The sequence below is a fragment of the Tyto alba genome, unplaced genomic scaffold (genome assembly GCF_018691265.1).
Source record: "Tyto alba isolate M040663 unplaced genomic scaffold, T.alba_DEE_v4.0 Super-Scaffold_2, whole genome shotgun sequence".
In the NCBI taxonomy this organism is placed as follows: Eukaryota; Metazoa; Chordata; class Aves; order Strigiformes; family Tytonidae; genus Tyto; species Tyto alba.
The window spans coordinates 8239697-8259795 of NW_024881282.1; the positions used below are offsets into that span (position 1 = coordinate 8239697).

The window sequence follows — 20099 nt, forward strand, 5'->3', positions numbered from 1 at the left end:
TATTATATGAACAAAAAAGCACTTTCACACTAGGAAAGTCTGTAGACTCACCTACCTCTTACACTTTTCACAACAGAAGTAAGAAAGAATATTCTGATTGTCAATGCTCTTCCACTATTATATGTTGATTTCTGAGGGAAAAAAAAAATATTCCATTTTGCTGCCACAATTGTCTGAATTTAGGGTGGTGGGATGTTTTTCAGTATTAGAGGCATTGTGTTTAGCCCATCTCTTACCACTCTTTTTGTCACCATTATGTTCAAATTATACAAACCATAAATGTGGATCGTTTTTCCATAGGAAAGCTTTCTCCTACTTTAGGTCTCTAGATGTCTAATATCGTTGTCCAAAAAACAAAGAAGCCATCATATATCTGGCTGGTAGTAATATTCAGGTTATCAGTGACATTCTTTCATGTGCTGAAAATTTCCTTTTGATTATAACCCTGTGGAAGCACAATGAATTCTGTGGGCAGCCTGGTCAAAATGTAATTTTAAAAGCTGCTAACAGATATGGGTCATGATTAGGTCTAAGAGAAAGGAATTGTGAGCTACAGGGTATCAGAGACAACTACCTAAAAAAGCCAACTACCCAAAGCAGATCCTTGAGAGCTATTGTAACATTTAGAACTATCATAGACCAATTACTTAAAAAAAAAAAAAAATAGTGCTTTTTTACAGTGTACTCTATATTAGAAGGAAGACACATTTGGGAGCAGGGAGGGAGGGAGTAGCTGCAGGCTGTGCTACAAAGAGTCTCAATGTTCCCTTTAAGTCTCATTTTCTTTGAAAGAAACATTTTATTTTATTTAATTTATTTTCCCTGGAGAGAAAAAAAAGATCTCTAAATGAATATTCTCAAGCAGCAAATAAGTTACTATTTCTTTAAAACTAAGAATCACAGAATGACTCCTTGACTCCTGTGTCAAACTATGCAACCCACAGGTTGCAATTTCAGGTGAATTACCTGTTAGTTTAAAGTATCCCTGGTTTGACATCCAGTCACTTCTTTCTGGATATGGATAATCTTAAATGTCACAACACAACACAGAAATCTGTGCTAAGAAACTTCACAGATTCCTCAGACAGAAACCAGAGATGCAGTCAATCAGCAGGTTCACTTAGTCTGCATGGGGGAAAAAAAAAATAAATAAACCCAAGAGGAACACAAATTTCACATAATTTTGATGCATAATGCACAGGCCAGGTCAAGGTCAGTCAAAAAATATCTGATTTCTTTAAAAAAAAAAAAAAAAAAAAAAAACAACAACAACAACAACAACAAAAAAAACTTAGAACAAACCTGGCCTACATTTTTCAGTTTTCTATGAAATTTACATCTCACAAGTTTGGGGTTTTATCATGAAATTTCACGTACAGATTCAGGAGTGCTGAAGATGCTACTGCAGATTTTCTCTGGAGTTTGTCAAAATACCTAAAGCTAAATCTAATCAGTGTTCTGACCCAAGGCAGTCTCCCAATTCTAAAGGAAACCTCAGAGCTGCAAATCTGGAATGCATAGAGTACAATGCAGATGTGTTTAAAAGCTTCTTCATTTATCACAGATTAAACTGGCAGCCAGTCTTTCCTAGTCAGTAAATTATGGAAAGGGTTGAGGCACATACTCACAACTTGATACCAGTTTCTGATATTTACAAGCCGAAGAGGAATTCCGTTTGGCCCTTTTATGCCCTGTAAAATGCTGAAGAAACAAAAAATGGGTGTACCCTGAAGTGAATTCCCCTTCTGCCAGCACAAGGGAAGACATGAAAGAGCTTCACTTTCTCAAGCCACCTTTCAATTCCTCCTGGAAAAGCTTAAAGCCAGGCAAACCTGGGAGTAATATGAGTTCTGTCCATGTCCACAGGTGAAAGACTAAAGCTATCAGTCCTTCCTCACTGTGAGCTGTGAGAGGTTTTGCCTTTAACACAGGACCTTGTATGCTGTTGCATAGCAAGACTACAAAAGTGCAATATACATTAATTGATCAATACTTCTGAAAATGTTGACTTAAATCTTTTCAGTACAGAAGAACTAATTTCCTGCAGAGAACATGAGCAATTGCTAAAGACCCAAAAACCCCATCAACAACATAATCATTGGCTCATAGGAGCTCACATTAAGACTCATGGTCAGATCTGCAAAATGAACAAAATATTCCCCAAAGAAAAATGACATTCCTCGTTCCTAATGTAAACACCATAAAGAAAATATCTCCCTCCTCTTAATAGCTTTTTTCTGGATCTAATACTGCTGTCTCCAATCCTTTTTTCATTGAAGTACATGACATCACTCTCTGCCAAATTCCCACTAGGAGTAAAATGATAAAGAATGACTTGGACTGAAAGAAGAAATTGCTGAATAAAGTAAAGAAACAATACAGTAGACAATGGAAAAGGCTTGGATGCAAATGTGCAATGGGATTTGGTATAGTGAAGGTGCCTTAGGGGCAGCTTCACTCCCTCAGGGTCTCCATCAGTGCTACCAGCGATGCTACCATACTAAACTGCACACGCCTGGGAGCGTTCTCCATGGCCCACCACAACAGCCCATATCCCTTCTTTTATGTCCTCCTCTCCACCATAAAAGACTGGTGCATCCAAACTGTTTCTGGGAATGGTCCCTGACCTTTGTTAACTACCACAGGGAACATGGCAACCACATTGCAGTAGGACTGATTTTGATAACAGATGCTGCTGATGCTGTCCCTCTCTGTAATTAAGGTTGAGGGGATCAGCTTCATAAAGAGGTGCAACATCATTAAGAGAGGAAAGATGAGAGGAGAGGAAGCAGGAATCACAGTATCTTTGAGTTGCAGGTAACAAGTCAAGCATTCTGACATTTTTTGTTGAAACCACATTGTTGTAGTATATTCCTAATAAAAGCTAATAAAACTGTCTTTCAGAGGAGGTGACAATGTACGACTGTATCATCCATAGCACAGGGGCTATTCTGGCATCCTCCAATCACAGCAAGCAACACCTCAGAGCTTCCCACACCTCGCAAGGAGAGAGCAACTTTTTTGTATGCTCTACATGTAGGATTTACCTGATCAGCTTCTCCAGATGGAAACAAAGCTGGGAGAAGGTGAAAGTGTTTATTGACATGCCACTATGTGAAAATTTAACCCTTTTAATAACAACTTAATTGTATTGCAGTGGCTGCTTCTGTCACATTGCTGTGCTCTCTGTTGTAGCTATAGCAATGACTTACACTGTGGTTTCTTTCATTTTCTTCTGTTTTCTTCAAGCTGAGCCTGCAAGTGGGTGGAAATACATCTATTACTGAGAGTACAGAAAAGACAGCTATGAAACTTGGGGTCTGATTCTGACTCTGATGCTGAATTACTGTCTAAACCCCAGCAGATTATTAAACCTCTGTACACTGGATTTCCCCTTCTGTAAAAAAAAAAAAAAAAAAAAAAAAAAGTCAGTGCTAGGATAGATGTAGATAAGAAGTAGAATAAAGTGCCTCTGCTTTATGTTGATGCTACAAATCCTGGTGCCTGAGAATTTTTGCTAAGGAATTTTTCAGAGAAAAGAGGAATATCCTTAAGTGGTGTAAATGCAGATATGCTGGCAGATTGCAGAAGAGTTAGGACTGTTTACAGAAGCTGAAGATCTCTCTTGCTAAATAATGTTGTCATTTCATAATCAAGTAAATGGCAAAGAGCAGTCTGTAAATTCATGTGTAAACTTCCATCTGTGCCAGAAGAAGAAAGTAATTTCAAAGATGCAAATAAAGCTGCCACGCAGTACCTGAACTGTATCAAATTGAGATTACTAGCCACAGTGCAGTGATATGGGAGTTGAAGATTTTGGGGTTTTGCACCGAACATACAGGAGCATTCAGCAAAATACATCGCTGTGCTGTAAATGCATTAATGTCCCTTGCCTTGTCAAGAAGATCATGAAGACTCCTAAATTACAAATGGTGTTTGAAGCATTAGCTGAGGAAGTTAGGTTTCTCTGTTAAGTTCCCTTTTCTGACACAGGCTTAACAAGATCGCTTAGCATTTCTCTATCCTATTTTTCATTCTTAAAATGCTGGTAACAATATAGGCATGGTGGGTACCAATAGGCTACAATCCATGGGATTGTACAATGCATTGATTTGCTATTTCTTTAAAGCTAATATATCAAACATTTGTTACTCTGTCTGCAAGAATAGGTGTCATTAGAAATAGAAATTTACTGTGCAGTGCAACTTAGCTTTTGGACATACCTGAAATGCTGAAGTATTTACAGTAAGTAAAATACTTCAGGAGGAAAAAAAAACCTGTTTTAGTGGTCTTCACTGCCATGTGGACACTCCACTGCATGTTTGGAAGTAAATTACAACTTGGCACTGGCAATATTTTCGTTTCAAACAGGTTTTGATGTTATTGTGAAATTTTTGTCTTATGTTTTACGCTGATGTGGGCTCCTAAAAATGAGCAAGAAGCATCCAAGCACAAAAATAAAACCTCTGTTCTGTCCAAATTACTGCTGGGATTATCATAGTGTAGTGATCACTTCTGAAGCCTGGAATAATACCAGGGAGACAAGACTCTTAAATATTTGTGGTATCTAGCTTGTTCTAAATGTTTGCACCTTCTGCTTCACTTCTCAGAACAACGTTTCTTAATTTTCTGTAAGCAGGTTTTCACCAAGAACACAGTAATAATACTTAGCAATTGAATAGCACTTTTCACTTTCAAAATGTTGCACAGATATTAAACATTTTTCCCAAACTCATGCAAAAACTGGGAACTGAGGAAAAAAATTTAGAAGTGTTAATGGAAATTTGGTGCATCTACTTCATGCTTTTGATAATCATACACACTCCTTCTGCTATTTTTCTAATAAGGGAACTAAGATGGCCAAATAATGATTTCACCACATCTGTTCAACTAGTTTGTAGCAAGCTCTGTTCCCTATTTCAGTGTTTTATCCACATCTCACAGTAATCACTGGGCTTACTATATTTGTAATCTCAAAATGCGTTACCTGTTCTGTGTAACCCAGAGTCCTCTTTGTCTTTGTGAAAGGCACTCTCTAGAAGATACTGAGCAGGAATTTTTCTGATGCTGGTGTGATCACAACATCAAAGTTAAATAATTTAAACCGATTTCCTTTGTTATTACAAATTTACTGTCCCAGTTCAAAAGTAGACTTAATGAGCTGACTGGGAAAAAAGCCCTTACTGCCATAGAAAAAGCCTTGTAGAACTCTTGGTTCTGTCCTATATGATCTAAAAAAGGCTGAACAGTGGAGGCAGGCAGCTACCTGTGGATATAAAACACATAAAAGAAGAAGAACCACTCTTTAAGATGTTCTTTTATCAGTTGTGGAGAAGAAAAGGAGAAGCTGTTTGTCACCAAGCCTGTCAGATAAGTCCCATTAGAAAGTTTTAAGGACATTGAGGTTATTATTCTTTAAAATTGCAGTTAAAAGACACTAAAAATCAGTTATGGCCTAGTGTCTTGAACTGCCTGAGCAACTGAGGAATAATCGGACTCAGACATATGAAAACATATAGTCATGTTAGCAAGTTCAGAAAGCTCTTTAGCTCTGCTGAGCAGGCTCCCCAGTATCTGCACTATGTGTGCTAGTATTGTGTGGAGATACTTCTAACTCACCACAGAGAGGCACGGTGATATGTCTTCATGTGTTAAATCCTCTGTCTGCTTTGAATAACAATTATTTGCTATTTCTTTTATATATCTCATTCTGGAAGAATACTTGTCTGGGGGACTGACAACAGTCAGGTCCTGATTGTGCTGGTTCTTCTCTAACTAAAAGGAAAATATGTTGCTTATCTCTCAGAGAGGGGTGATGGATGAACAGTGAGAGGGTGGGTCTCTTGCTGGGCTGGGTTGCTTATGTCCTCTCCTCAACACATAATATTCTGAAAAGATGCTACTACATTTTCGCCTTTCCTCTGGTATTCCTCACGACATGGCAGAACCTATCTAAACTATCTAACATACCTTCGTATGTTATCCAGGTAAAGCTTGTATAGACCAAGCAGACTTTTCTGAGAGCTGAACTTTCCTCTCTGATGAAAGCTTCAGTCATGCAGGGTGTAGTGTAGTATCCTGTAAGACTGTGCTGTCATTGTCCAAAACCATGGAAGAACAGAGCATAAAAATGCATCATTTCTGTCTGCCCTGCCCAGTTCCATTATCAAATGAGAGGTCTGGCTGCATTCATTTTGTATCACATCAGCTGTGCTCAACAGATGCAGATGTGTTATTTTTATATACATCTGCAAGATTGAGCACAAACAGAACTGGGCGCTATTCATCAGGTGGAAAATTAGAAAGAACATGTCAGCCTCTTAAATAAGTAAAACTAGAGCTTCCAATTGGACATGCAGAAATCCAAACTGTACTTACAGCCTGAGAACTGAAAGGAGGAGGTGAGGATAAGTGCACCTAGCTAGTCATGTTAACTTCTACATGCATACAACAGTGCCTAGAGTGAAGATGTCCATTTGTTTTATAGTTGGTCCAACTGTCAACTTGCAAAAATATGTTTTACAGAGCCAGCAATGTTATCTAAGTTTTAAGCGTAAACACAGTTATGTTATCAGCGTAAGCCTGGCTCTTAATTTGAAATGTTTAGGAAAGAGCACTGAAGTCAGCTCTCATATCATTTTCATTTACTAATGGAGTAATCAACATCTGTAGGGCATACAGCCACAAAATCTTTCACTCACTGAGAAGCATGCTCAAAAATTCTCTTGTCTGAGATCTGCAATCTCACTTTAATTAGCATTGCACATGATTACTCCTGTCAAAATAAGTCAGTGTCAAACACTGCCAGCTGCATTCATCGTTAACATCAGCTAGTATGATGGCAGTCAGTGATTTTAAGTTAATACATGGGCTCTGGGGTGCTAATGTCTGTTCAAGCACAAAGAACACTCCTTTCTTTCTGCTAAGCTTTTGAAATATACCCTTCATCTTAGAACTTGCCAAATGTGGAGCATTTCCAGTTTGGCATGTGTTTTACATCTGGGATGTGACAGTCTTACCTATTATCTGCAATAGAAGATATTGTAATTTGTTTTGAATAATTTAATTATGCATGGATTCAGGATTGTATTACATCTGTCCAGTATCCAGCATGGCTGCCAACTGTTGTGGTTAGGGTTCTGAGATGTTGATAGGCTTCCATGCCAAGGTACACAATTCACAATTGTTCACTGAATTTTTAAGACAACTGTTCAACTGCATGGTGATAAGGGCAATACCAACAGGATGATATGTTGTATGCCTGTTTGTGTGTGCCTTTTCTCCAGAGATCAGATGTCATTAATTGGTTAAGAAGAGGTGACTGATGATACTTAGCTGCTCTGATATGCTGCTTCATCATACGTCCTCACAGAAAGCCTTATTTGAGAAAGCAGCAGATGACTTGCTACTGATAAGAATCCTTTATGAATGTAAATTTTTACTAAGATATAGCCAAGTTTTTATAGAATTTCTACTGTTAAGCCATTAAAATTTTTCAAACATTACTTGCAATCCAAGAACATTTACCAAGAAAGGCACAAGCATATCCAAAATCATGGATTAGGTAAAATTCAGCAGGATTATTTGTTATCTTCATCCTCAGAAGGGAATTATCTGGGCTTTTCTGAAGATGTTAGTACATGATTATAAACTCTGTAAGAGAAGTCATATTCCAAACAGCAACTGTCTTTCTCCTGAACCAGACCTTTCATGCAGAATGAGTGCTTACAAGAGCTTTTAAATTATTTTGGTTGCATAGTTACAACTATGAAAACTTAATTTAAGTTCTTCTTATTACAAGAGGTAGCCTTGAGTGTTTTAAATCTGCCCATAAAGCTGTTATAATCATTCTCTGCAATCATACTACAGTGCACAACAATTAATTATATAAAATCCTTCCCTCAGAAGTGTTTACCAGTGAAAAGATTGCCACGGCTTTATTTCCAACAATAAAAGAGTAGGAATTATTATATACCTCTTGAGATTTTACTGATCTAACATTTCTGCAGTCAGGATTATAATCATGTTATCTTCCCTATAGGAAAATAAACATCAGTTCTTGACAGGCATGATCTTTAAGCAATATTTTACGTGGGGAAGATATTCCCATATATTTTTTCCTGTAACAAACCAAGATCTGGATTTTTAGCTACATAATTCCAATCAGCAAGCTGCACTCATGTACAGCCTTGCTGGGATTCATGTGCAGAGTCTTCCCCTGAGAAATGGAAGTATGTCTGCCCTCAAAACTGCTGCTGTAGGTGATGGATGTAGGACTGGATGAGGCTGAGAATTAGTATCTCTGTAACTTGATAATACAGAGCTCAGGGCAGGCTGAAGGTCTTTCCCAAGATCTGGGTTGAATACTTAGGCAGTAAACTCATGCTCAGCTATGCCCAGCCACAGTTTGATAGCCTTAAAGCTAGCTCTCAGTTTGTGCTTATGGAGTCCCTAGACATATATACATACTATATTAATATACATGTCCTATAGATGAGACTTTTTTGTATAGGTATAGCCAGGGTAGAGGTCCACTTCAGACTGGTGGAAAACAGCTTCAACATGAAAGGAAATAGCAAGGGCTGCCCAGGCAGATGCTGCAGCACAGGGGGACTGGCTGTGAACAGGGAAAGCAGCAGTGCTGCGTGCACCCTGCGTGCATTTGAAAGGGTGGATGTCAGACTAGTGCTGCTCTGGTCAGGACAGCTTTCAGTTTCATTTCAAATTTCAGGAATCCAGTGTGCGCAACCTAATAGCTCCCGGCCATGAATCAAAGCACTGTGGGTGGGAATAATCAAGAGATTCCCTCTGGAAGTTTTCTTCTGAACTAGGTGCTAAGATAGGTGCATCCATGCAGCTAAAGAAATGCATTGCCCTGAGAATGGTTTTGGTCCCTTGTATTTAGTCAATGCACCCAATCTGTCTGACAGACAACCTGCTGTCTGAAAACAGGAAAGTGTGAGAAAAGGACAAGCTCGACAGCCACAAACTGCTGTGGAAACAAAGGTGACAAGGGGCTCCTGGCTACTAGGTTTGTTTACTAGATACTCTGATACGGTGATTGTTCTTTGTTACATGAAACAGTAAATACCAAACTTCACCATTTAGTTTCTCTTTAAAAAAAGGATTCTCTAAAGATTAACTCAACAGTGGAAAGCAAGACCTTTCCCTTTAGAAAGGAACAAGAGTTAGCTGTAACATAAAATATGACAGATTGTTCAGAAGTAAATGTTTCCAAGACTGATATAATCACCTGTCTTCATATCTTTATTTCCCTTCACAGAGCCATGTTTGACTATGACAAGAGCAAAGACAGTGGCCTCCCAAGCCAAGGACTCAGTTTTAAGTATGGAGACATCCTTCATGTCATCAACGCCTCGGACGATGAATGGTGGCAGGCGAGGAGGGTCACTCTGGAGGGAGACAGTGAGGAGATGGGAGTTATACCCAGCAAGAGGAGGTGAGTGCTGCCTACTCCTTCCTACCTCCTTGGCTGTGATATTAAAATACTCCATTTTATTGCAAAGACAGGGTGCATCGATCTACTGAAAAAATGAGGAAAGAGTAAAATCCCACAGTTATTATTTCAAGAGTTGGAAGATATGATTTTTGCTGTGAGATTTAAAGAGTTCAGGATGTTTAATGGTACTGAAAATGATCTGAAAAGGTGACTCAATTATAGTGGATTAGTATCTCCACAAAGAAAGGGGGAGAGGGGGAAAGAGCACTATCTACTAAAGAGCTTCAGCAGAAGGAATAGCCAGAACCCAAGGCTGGGAATTAGCTCTGAATTTGAAGTAGAGCACATGTTTTAATGTCAGGGTGATTAGCCACTGCATCAAACTGCTGAGGGATGTAATGAATGTCTTGACATTTTCAAATCAAGACTGTATGTCTTTCTTTTGAGAGAGTAATAGAATTAAACTTCTCAGCCTGTGTGATGTAAAAAATTACGTTAAATTATATAATGGTCCTCTTTGGCTTCAAAATCTGTTAATTTAATCTCTTCCTGACTGGAAACTGATGGATAATCAATATCACGGTAAATTTGTCATATAACGTAAATGAAGGAACTTTCATCCACTCTCCTAGCTAAATCTAAACCTTTGTTTAGCTGTGATGGATTCGTGCTGACTGATGGAGAGAGAACAGACATCTGAATCTCTCTCATTGTTTGTATTGTTTACTCTGTCTAGGTGCTTTTATAAAATTGGTCACAAGTCTCTGATAGTATCAGAACTACCACACAAATCAGTATTACCTTCTGCCTCTGCTGATAGTTGCTATAGAAAGGTCAAGAACTGAAAAGGTAGGAGGAAGATGAAATCTGTCAAACCACATTACATTTCTCTTTTGCAGCAATGCTCCCATACTGCATATAAACTTTCTATTCCTAGCTATTTCAGCTTTAGCATTCATATAAAAAAGATCATGTCCATTTTTTATAATGGGGAAATGGGATGTTTGATGCTCTGTAGAGTACCTGCTGCTGTTTTAAGAGAGTTGGCCCAGGTACTAATAGAGCTCATGGTAGTCCTTGTTCTAAATCACATAAAAGTAAGCTGAAAGGCCATCAAAAACCTTGTTGACATGAGCCCTGCAAGGACCCTGTTTTCTCTAATCATGACCATGTTTGAGTAGCAACCTTACCAGGATTTTCAGTGAAAAACAGTTTCGGAGCTGTATGATAGATAGAGGTAAAAACTACCTTATCATTTTTAAGATGGGAAAAATGTGCCCATTAAACAGATTTAGTCTCTAGATATTGAAAAGGGAATACTTGCCTACTATTAATTGCTACAGTAAATACTGTTGTAATGACATGATTGGATCACACATGGGAAAAGAGGAAAGTTTATTTAGTTATTACTGAGGGAAGTATGTGCACAAAGCTCACTCGCAGTGTTGTGCGTACTATGAAAAGCTACAAAAAAAGTGTCATACATAATAAAACAACTATAGGGGGGAAAAGGGCAAAGCAAAGCAGCTGATTAAGATGTGGAGTTGTATCTTCTGTAAGGTGGAGAGGATGTAAGTGCCGAAAGCTTATTGGATTACCCGCACAGTGATGTTTTCAAGGACAAAAGACAGAAGCTGTCTAAGTCAAGATCAGATATGATACAGCCTAGGAAAAAGATGTGGCCTAGGAAACACTAGGAGAAAAAAATGAAAAAAAAAAAAAAAAAAAAGAGGCAAGATGAAAATCCATTGTTTAGAATCTAAAAATAAGAGTCTTGCATGTGAAAAGATGCAGGTATAGTTACTGGAAAAATCAATGGCATCTGATTTTCTGTCTGCATTAATGTGATGATGTGATACACCTGAGCTGGGGTGAGGGAAGGTTGCTATTATTTCATAAAAGGTTTCAGCTGTACAAGTTTATTTTTTCCAATGCACTGAAAAGTGAGTATTATTTCCTTTCTGTGGATTCTGGATGATCCCTCAGAGCCAGTGAGACCGATGTGCTCTTGCCAAGCCTCTTCTGTGGTCATTTACACAACCCATGGGGAAGGTGAGCAATCAATGTATACAGGGCTGAGCTACCGAGAATAAAGTTCATCATACTTGCCTGAATGTACTGATTGAGTTGAATTTCCTCTGCAGGTGTGGTTTATTGACTATGAGAGGCTTTATCTAAGACAGAGTAGTCCTGTGATTCATTTGACCAAACGTAGGCAACTACAGCATGGAAATCCTCATTTAAGTGGTTTACTGCAGGATGGTGTATCTCTTATAGTTTATTGGGACTATTTATATAGGCATTGCATTATATATAATACAGCATATGTAATATCTAGCAGTAAAATATGCTTTGTGATAGACCAGGAAGAAAAGACCATCTGTAACTATTTGTTGGGCTGTGACTTGTCCTTCAAGGCCAGCTTCCTATGATGTTGTAGGTTGAAGAGATTTTATATTTATCTTTTACTTTTCAATCCCCCACTCATTCTATTCCTTTTCTTTATGATTTGGGGGTTTGGGGCGGTTTGGTTTAGTGGGGTTTGGTTTTGGTGTTGTTCTTGGACTCCTTCTGCCTATGTATATATGCAGGAATACTATCCTGTGGGACTGTAACATCTTTTGTACTTTGGGTGAGAGGCTATACAGATCCAGGGATATTTAGTGCCCAGTTGAGTCTTTTAGGTGTCTGCTTTACTCCTTATCTCCTGTCCAGCAGCAGCTAATATAAAATTCCTGCATTTTTTATAGGTGAAATCATTATGGGATAGTTCTTAAAGCCAGTGACCGCTTCAATTTTATTTTGGTATATATGTATACAAATATATGTATATGTACACACAAAGCCATAACAAGTACATTATATTACTTCTTTAAGGTGCTGTATAATGATAACTGCTTTCCAAGTATTTAGTTATGCATTTCTTTTACATCTTTTTACAGGAGAGCCCTTAACACAGTGACATTTTGGCATGAGCTGATAAATTTTGAATGATAAATGAAGACACTATACTTTTTCTCTCCTTTATGATATATGTGATAAACCAAAAGAAATCATAATTTATAATTACAGGGGAGCTGCCACTCAATATTCTCTCCAGGACATTGAATATATTACCAGAATTTACCTCTTAGTGATTCAATAGAGTTTGAAAGCTATTTGTCATTAAATTTCAGTGTTGCTGCCAATGCGTGGACTTGTTGCCTTGTTGATCATTAAATTTTAAAGTCAGGCTTTAAGAGTGAGTTTTGGAGGGTAGCACTGCAGCTAGAGGAGGGTTACTGAAAGAGGAAGCACAAATTAATGAGAGTGGCCCTGTGTTTCTCCACTGATCCATACAAGGACCAAATCCCATGAACTGGTGAGCTGGTGACATCAGTGGGGATTAACAAAAACTAAATGCTCAGTGTCCTGCATTGTTATAATATCATTGCAACCCTTTCTACATCTGAAAACAACATTTTGTCCATTTGCCAGTAAGTATTTGTTGTCTTATTACACCTGTCCTTCTCAACCATGGGACTGAGTAGCCAGTTAGGTAGAAAGCAAATATAATTCTATGAAGGTGTGGTGATATTGTCTCGTATTGATGTTGGGAACAGTAGGACTACAAACCACTTCAGTTGTGGTTTAACAGACACCAAATAGTTGTTATTATGTAATATCAATGAATGAATATTGCAGACCAAATTTCTCTTAGTTCCACATCTGCCAAAAAGATTTATCCAAGGTATGTCTAAGGTGAGAGCAGGGCACAGTTATTATGCTGGGCAGGATCTCCCAAGGTGAGGGGACATAAATACCAGTCCCGTACCAATATCTCAGGCAGCCTGTGGTATTACCTGTGTGCTACATTTATGCATGTGAATTGCTATCATCAAAAACTACTATTTTATACTAGAATGACCAAAAGGATTAGATTTACACTACAGTTTTGTTACATTTAGTATAGATGTACAGATTGAGATTAGAATTTCTATGTATGCTGGACTATTGATCACAAGAATTTTTATTTGCCTCATTGTTCTTCCTGTTGTCTGAATAAACAGAACAAAGTTAGCTTCCCATAAAGGGCAGCAGCAAGCTGAGCAGCCTATGTCTAAGATTCCCTCCCCATGGAATCACATTAGCTAAAGAGAATCAACAAAAAGCGTGAAACCAGTGTGCATAAGTTAGAGTGTATTAAAATCCTAGACAGATGCTCTAATTCAGTGGTAAAGAGATTTTAATTTGCTGTAGCATTGATTTTACAGCTCCAGTTCTTTTCATTTTTTCTTTGCTGAGTCTCTGAAAGCAGAAAAGCTCCTATATTGCAAATCCCACACAATAGCACTTCATGAATGTTAACCTTCAGTATTTTCTATGGCCTGTGTATATCTGCTTGGCTTGGGTCTGTGGGTCTGAAAGTAATCTAGTCTGCAATTTCACACAGATTGCCCCAGAATGGTCAAACATAAATTCTCACCATTTTTACTACTGATCCCACTGTAGCTAATGAGGTTTTGGTCCTAAAACACTGAAATATTTACACTAATCTTTCTGTTGTCTTTAAGATGTGCAGCCACAAAACTGCTCTCAGACTGGACATCATACTATGATATCTATTTCCAGATAGTCTAAGTACATCTGTCTGCAAAATGTTACCCAACTTGTATCCCTGTTATCACCAGCTGAACGTGTATGATGGTACCAGAGTGATACTTGTGTTCTCAAATAGACAGCATTCTCCACACAAATACATGTAACCATGCTCTCCTTTCAGAACCAAATAGGGGGGAAAGTAGGTAAAAAAACGATGTTTCACAAACATCTAAGGACAAGGAACAAGAGGTTTTCCTAGCACAGAAGTCCCTGTGGGCAAAAAGCCAACTTAAATTTGTTATTCTGCTCAGCTTGGCAGAAGGGCATGTTTATCCACTCAAGTGAGTTTTATTTTTAATGGTTTCCTATAAATTGTCTACCTTTCTAAACATCCCTTAAGACTTTAATCCTTAGATGATAAAACTTTAGAACATGGCATAATTACGTAAGCTTCATCTAAAATAAGTTACCTGACTATACTTACTAATCTAATTGGAAAAAATAAATATGGAATCAAATTGATATGTATGTGTATGTATAAACTTCATCCTGTTCTCTTACAATGATGAGAAACTTTTATGCTGAAGGAAAACAGCTCTTAGCTTTTAAACTGAATAGGATTGTTTTATAATTTTATGAGAATTCACTTCCTAATGCCATTAGGTCTGCTCTTTTTGTAAAATATTGACCAGGTGCTGAGCTGCTCTCTATAAGCAAGTCACTGAAGGTGGAGAGCTGAACAAGAGCACATGCTCTTTTATTGAAAAATACATGTTCTATTGCAAAAAATACCACTTCAGGAATCCTCAAAAATAATGTTGAGAATGGGAATCTATTGGTAAGATTAGACCTCACATAAACAAATCTGAGCAGAATAGAGGATGGAAGCAATAAAAGACTGTGGACTGAGTCCACATATTTGGATTATAAATAGTAATGGATATTTTCACTTACCTTTCACTTGATGGGCAGACAAAACAAATATAATGCAGATGACCTGGAAATGGCAAAGCAAGACAAGAAAAAACATGTCAACAAAGATGTAAGCTATAGCAAGGTCTTTTGAGTATTCACTTTACATTGCATTCTTCTATTTTCTAACTCTCCTTGTTCTCATGCTGGATTTGGAAATAACTTTAATTCTGCATAACACCTCAGTGCCAAATCTGTGTAAATTAGGCTATTGTAACCATTTTATTTGATTCTCAACACCACTTTGCAATTTGCATCTGTATTCTAAATCAGTGTTGAACACTGTTATTGAAGATTAAAGCATGTCTCACTTGATATTTTACATCTCCACTGTGAAGACTGATTAATGACTTTAGAAAGACACTGACGACATTCCCAATGGTCCATTAACCCCCAGCAATGAAGGATCACAGTTCATGTCTGGTTGAGTTATGCTTGATTTCTTCTTGTTTGCAGTACAGATGAAGAACTGAAAGTCTCATTTTGAAAAATCCCAGAGGCCCATTTTCAACAGTTACATGTGCCCAGAAACACAAAAGCAGATAGACGTTGCAGTGCAGTGAGTGTTGCATCCCAGTAATAAGTTCCTCAGAAGAGGAGTAGGAAGAGAACGGCATCCCAAAGAACTGAAGTCTTGAATTTGCTAGTGAGGAAACACTGAAGGCTGAGGTATATTTTCAATGTACCTCTACACTACTTTAGCTTTATGGGGAAGAAAAGAATGAATCCTGCCCATTTGTGCAAAAAGGGCCATGAGGTATCTACTACCAAGAACAGTTTCAAGAGAAATGAGCATACAAGGTATACTCCAACTGTCCCAGATCTCAGATGGTTTTAGACCATTTCCCTGTACACGGCAATGTTTTTTCAGGGAGCTACACTTGGGTGGAAAGCTGGAGGTGAAATCCTCATCAGTTGTGATAGGCGATGCTGTCTCCATGTGGGGCTCAGAGCTTTTCAGCTCCCAAGTCACGTTTGAATGGTGGATGTAGGTGGTTTTGAACATTTCTTGAAATCTCATTGAGTTTCAGTGGCCCCCAGGCACTTTTGAAAATGGAACTTGAGCCATGAAGTAGTTTTGGAAATCATATCTGTGCTTTCCTCCATCCCTTCGGTATAGTTCTACCAAGAAGATATATAATTAGAAAGGGGCATGGGAGCAATGTTTATATCAGGCAAGTCAGGGTTGGAACCTGGGGCCTCTGCAAATTTGCAGATGGGAATCCTCCACCTTCACTTCATTTTTTGCACAACCCCCTATAATCCTGCTTTGTGCAGCACAGGTGAATGAAAAATGGATAGAGTTTAAAGTGAAACATTTCTTCCTGTAAAAGCAATTTCCTCAGCTGATTGATCAAATTGATGTCCAAGGGATGGTAGGTTTGTTGTCAACTAAAACAATGTAAAGAATTTACACTCATGTGCTATTTAGGTATTCACAACATCAACAGCTGCAAAGGGCTTTTATGTGCCTAAATGCGCTTTCTCTTGGGGAAAAGGGGGGTCAAGTTTATTTTTCTTTAGATGTAGCAACTAGAAAACTGAAGATTCAGGAAAGTACTAAAAGTGCTTGACATAGTGTTCCTTTTAAAAAATAATTAAGATGTATTTTGTAAGAGCTGGAACACTGATGCTCAGAGAACTGATATTCCATACATTTTTAGCTCGCTAATTTTAGTTACCTTTTTAGCTCACTCTGAGGCAAAAGTGTTCCAGTAGGTCAGATAGAAAATTATGGGAACATCTTAGTTCACAGCAATCCTGCACACTGACCACCTCAACAAAGATTAAATCTTTGGAGAACCAACCTACATGCTAACAGAGTTCTCCAGAGCATGTGAAAACCAAAGCTTTTCAGACATTCGGATATTGGGTTAATTCCTTCAGGAAAAAGAGAGGTATGCTCCTGATAGCAGAGGAACCCACTGCCACAGTTTAAGTCCAAGACCCAAGACATGAAGGCAGTAGAGCACCTGAGCTAAAGTGCTTTAAGAGTATATTATGAGCTGGGCAAAAACATTTATTTTATCCTAGCCTTCTTCTGACAGCTAACCAATTTCATTGACACTTGAAGTAGCAACAGTAATGTAATCACCCTGAGACACATGAAATTTCAGCTTGGAAGTTACAGTTCAGCTAAATTGTAAGTAACCAAGAACAGTTTTATTGTGGAAGGTGTCAGGAAAATTATAATGGGAGGCAACACTGTGGTATCCTTAATACAGTACCAGATTACAAAATGCTTGTAATATTCAGCAGGCATGCTGAGCATGTGTGAACATTGTTGGTATGTTTGCCTCAAGGATTAATGGCACTTAATGACATTATTTATATACTTCTCAGAGCAATGCAGAATGTTTGTGCAGCTCCTCATCTGTCTGCTATGCTTGTAGAAAGCAGCAATGCCTCCATGGCTGCTAATGCAATTATGACAAATTTCATAAATAAGATCTACTCTTCAGGGTTAGTTTCCAAATTTCTTTATGCAGTGAATAAGAAATGAAGTTAAAAGCAGATGTTTTAGGAAGTTAGACAGGACTGGAATGAGTTTAAATGTTAACACAGATTAATAAGTAGAATACTGTGTTCATTTGAGCTAATTATTTTCTCAGAAGGCATCCATCCTATTTAAGCAATTACACAGCCTCGAGTCTTCATTTCTTACCGGTACTACCAAGGGACTTCATCTGCTAGTTTAAGTTTGAGAGTGTTCATATGGTTTTAATAACATTAATTTGAAAGCTGCATTTGAGCTGTTTCCATGTGACTATTCCACACTTACAGAGAAATGCATTTATTCTAAATTTAAACTGTAACTATAGTAACCAACATTCACAGTGTTTCAAAAGGAAATATATAAGCCCACTCAGACAGAAGGAAACATGTTGTGTTAATTATCATTCTATCAAAAGACTGGAGTTTGTATTTTTAAAAATAACTTTTATAAGTTATATAATAAAAAGACTTAGAAAACAAGAACTTTGAAGGAATATATTCTGATGTTATTTGTAGGAAACTGTGAAAGTTAGAAAAAGGGTCATATGTGGACCAGTTTGCAGGATATAATAAACCTCACTTTTTTCTCAGCTATTTATTGTCTAATAAAAATACAATATTGAGCTCTTATAAGGTAGCTCTGCGGGATTCAACTTAGATTTCCTAGAGCAATTCCTAATCTTAGACAAATAGAGTTACTGTTTCAATTACAGGTAGATGATCAGATTTTTGTGCTTGGTCCAGGGGATGATAGATTCTGTAGACAATTTTGCAAAGGTAGTAAATGTCAATTTTATAGTAATGACCGTATTAGTCAAGGTGAGTAAGGACACGAATAGCTTCTGTTTCTTTAGATTTTTCTATCTGCACCTGGTCTTCTTGAAGGTTGATTTAGTTTAGGGAAGAACTTGCCCCTTCTTAGATTTTTTTTTTTTTTTCAATTCCTGGCATTATTATTTAAGTATATTGTGTTAAAAGTTTAGATATACAGCATATGTGAATCTTGCAGCAATGGTGATCGTTCCAAATATAGTAAGGGTATATAGTTTTCCCACAGGTAAAATATTTACTGCATATATTTCAGTATGATGATAGATGTTAAGTTTTACTAGCGTGTTTAAAAATAATGCTCATTCATTGAATAATAGAAATTCAGGATATTGATCCATAATATTTAGGAACAGAAACACTGAATTATCTAGTGAAATGTCCTTTATAAATGCCCTGTGTGTCTCGTTTTTCCCTCTACTCTCAGGACTGTAACTTGTATTTGTCCAGTCTTGATTCTAAGATACAAAAGGATCGAGATGACACACATTCCTCTTCTTTATTATTTTGGTGGCTAAACATACTAAGCATTAAAAAGTAACACTGTCTGTGTTTTCTTTAGAATTAATTTGTCTGGCATCAGCTCATTGCCAATGATTGTGATATGTATTTCTCTCCTAAAGAGAATTATTTAGATCTCAGTATTTTCTCACTCTGAAGGCATTGTATATACAATAATAACAACTCCTCTCTCAAGCTGTGTTTACTGAAGCTATAGATACCGGCATAAAACAATTTTTGAGGCTTTTCATTGGAGCAGTTCAACTTTCTTTAAATACACAAATACTAGAACTGTACAGGCTAAGCCAAATTCTGGGTCATACCACACTGCAATTTGGGCTCTTGGGTCCCAGGAGGTGGGCTCACAGGGCTCTGTTCTCTGTTTTTTCAGACCAGGACTGAACTTTCAAAGCAAATGGCCTTTTTTCCCTCCCTTTCTGCACTTTGGTTCATCTCATGGGGCAGTCTTGGTGTATGCATACTAAATTCATTTGTATTAAACTGATCTTGAAGATGAGCCCACCCAGTGCATCCACCTACTAATGAGTAGGCAGTTCATGGGGCCAGACTAGAACTGGCCTGAAGAAAATCCCTGAAATGTATAATTTGTGTCCTCTCCTATTTGGCCACGCTATTTGGTAGTGTGAACCTGCCCCTCTGTTTTCAGAACTCACCCACTCTCAGTGAGGTCTTCACTGAGATGAGTCAGAAAAACAAATTATTTTCATTCTCTGTGCTTGCAGATGTTTGTTGAAGACATGGTTTAAATAAGACCACTCACCCAATTCACAGTGTTTTAGAATGGCTGAAAATAGCTTTGCTGCCCATGAGCATTTGTACATCTCAGAAATTATCTTTATGGAAAAGCTGTGTAGTTTTAGCTAATCAAAGTCTCAGAAAAGTTTCTCTGCACTTGAATATTGTAACAAATAGCATTCCTCCATCTTTCAGAAGATACATTTGAAATGAATTGTAATTAAGGTTTTTAAAACAATAAAAACTTTGCAGTGATAGTATTTTCAAAACTACTTCAGTCAAGCTGAGGTCAAGACACTTAAAAATCTGTGGTACTGTAAAGTCAGTATTGCAGAACCCGAGGTTTAAAGTGACCATGTACAAAGGGCTCTGCAAAACTGTGGGCAGACTGTCTATGTGTGTGTGGTGAATTTGGTTTATGGTTTTGAAGCAATTTGAGAAAATAAAATACCTAACACATTTGTTAAGTATTGCCTAATAATACATTGTCCCCTAGAAAAATTTT

At 37.7% G+C, this 20099-nt stretch overlaps 1 protein-coding gene across 25 annotated transcripts in view; it reads left to right on the plus strand.

The window, feature by feature from the left end:
• DLG2 (discs large MAGUK scaffold protein 2) overlaps positions 1 to 20099 on the plus strand; it is a 1033591-nt gene that overhangs the window by 964197 nt on the left and 49295 nt on the right. For all 25 annotated transcript variants that reach the window (XM_042793331.1, XM_042793310.1, XM_042793308.1 and 22 more), the window contains one exon: positions 9284 to 9460. In XM_042793331.1, coding sequence (XP_042649265.1) covers positions 9284 to 9460 — 177 coding nt within the window. The remainder of the gene's footprint in view (positions 1 to 9283; positions 9461 to 20099) is intronic.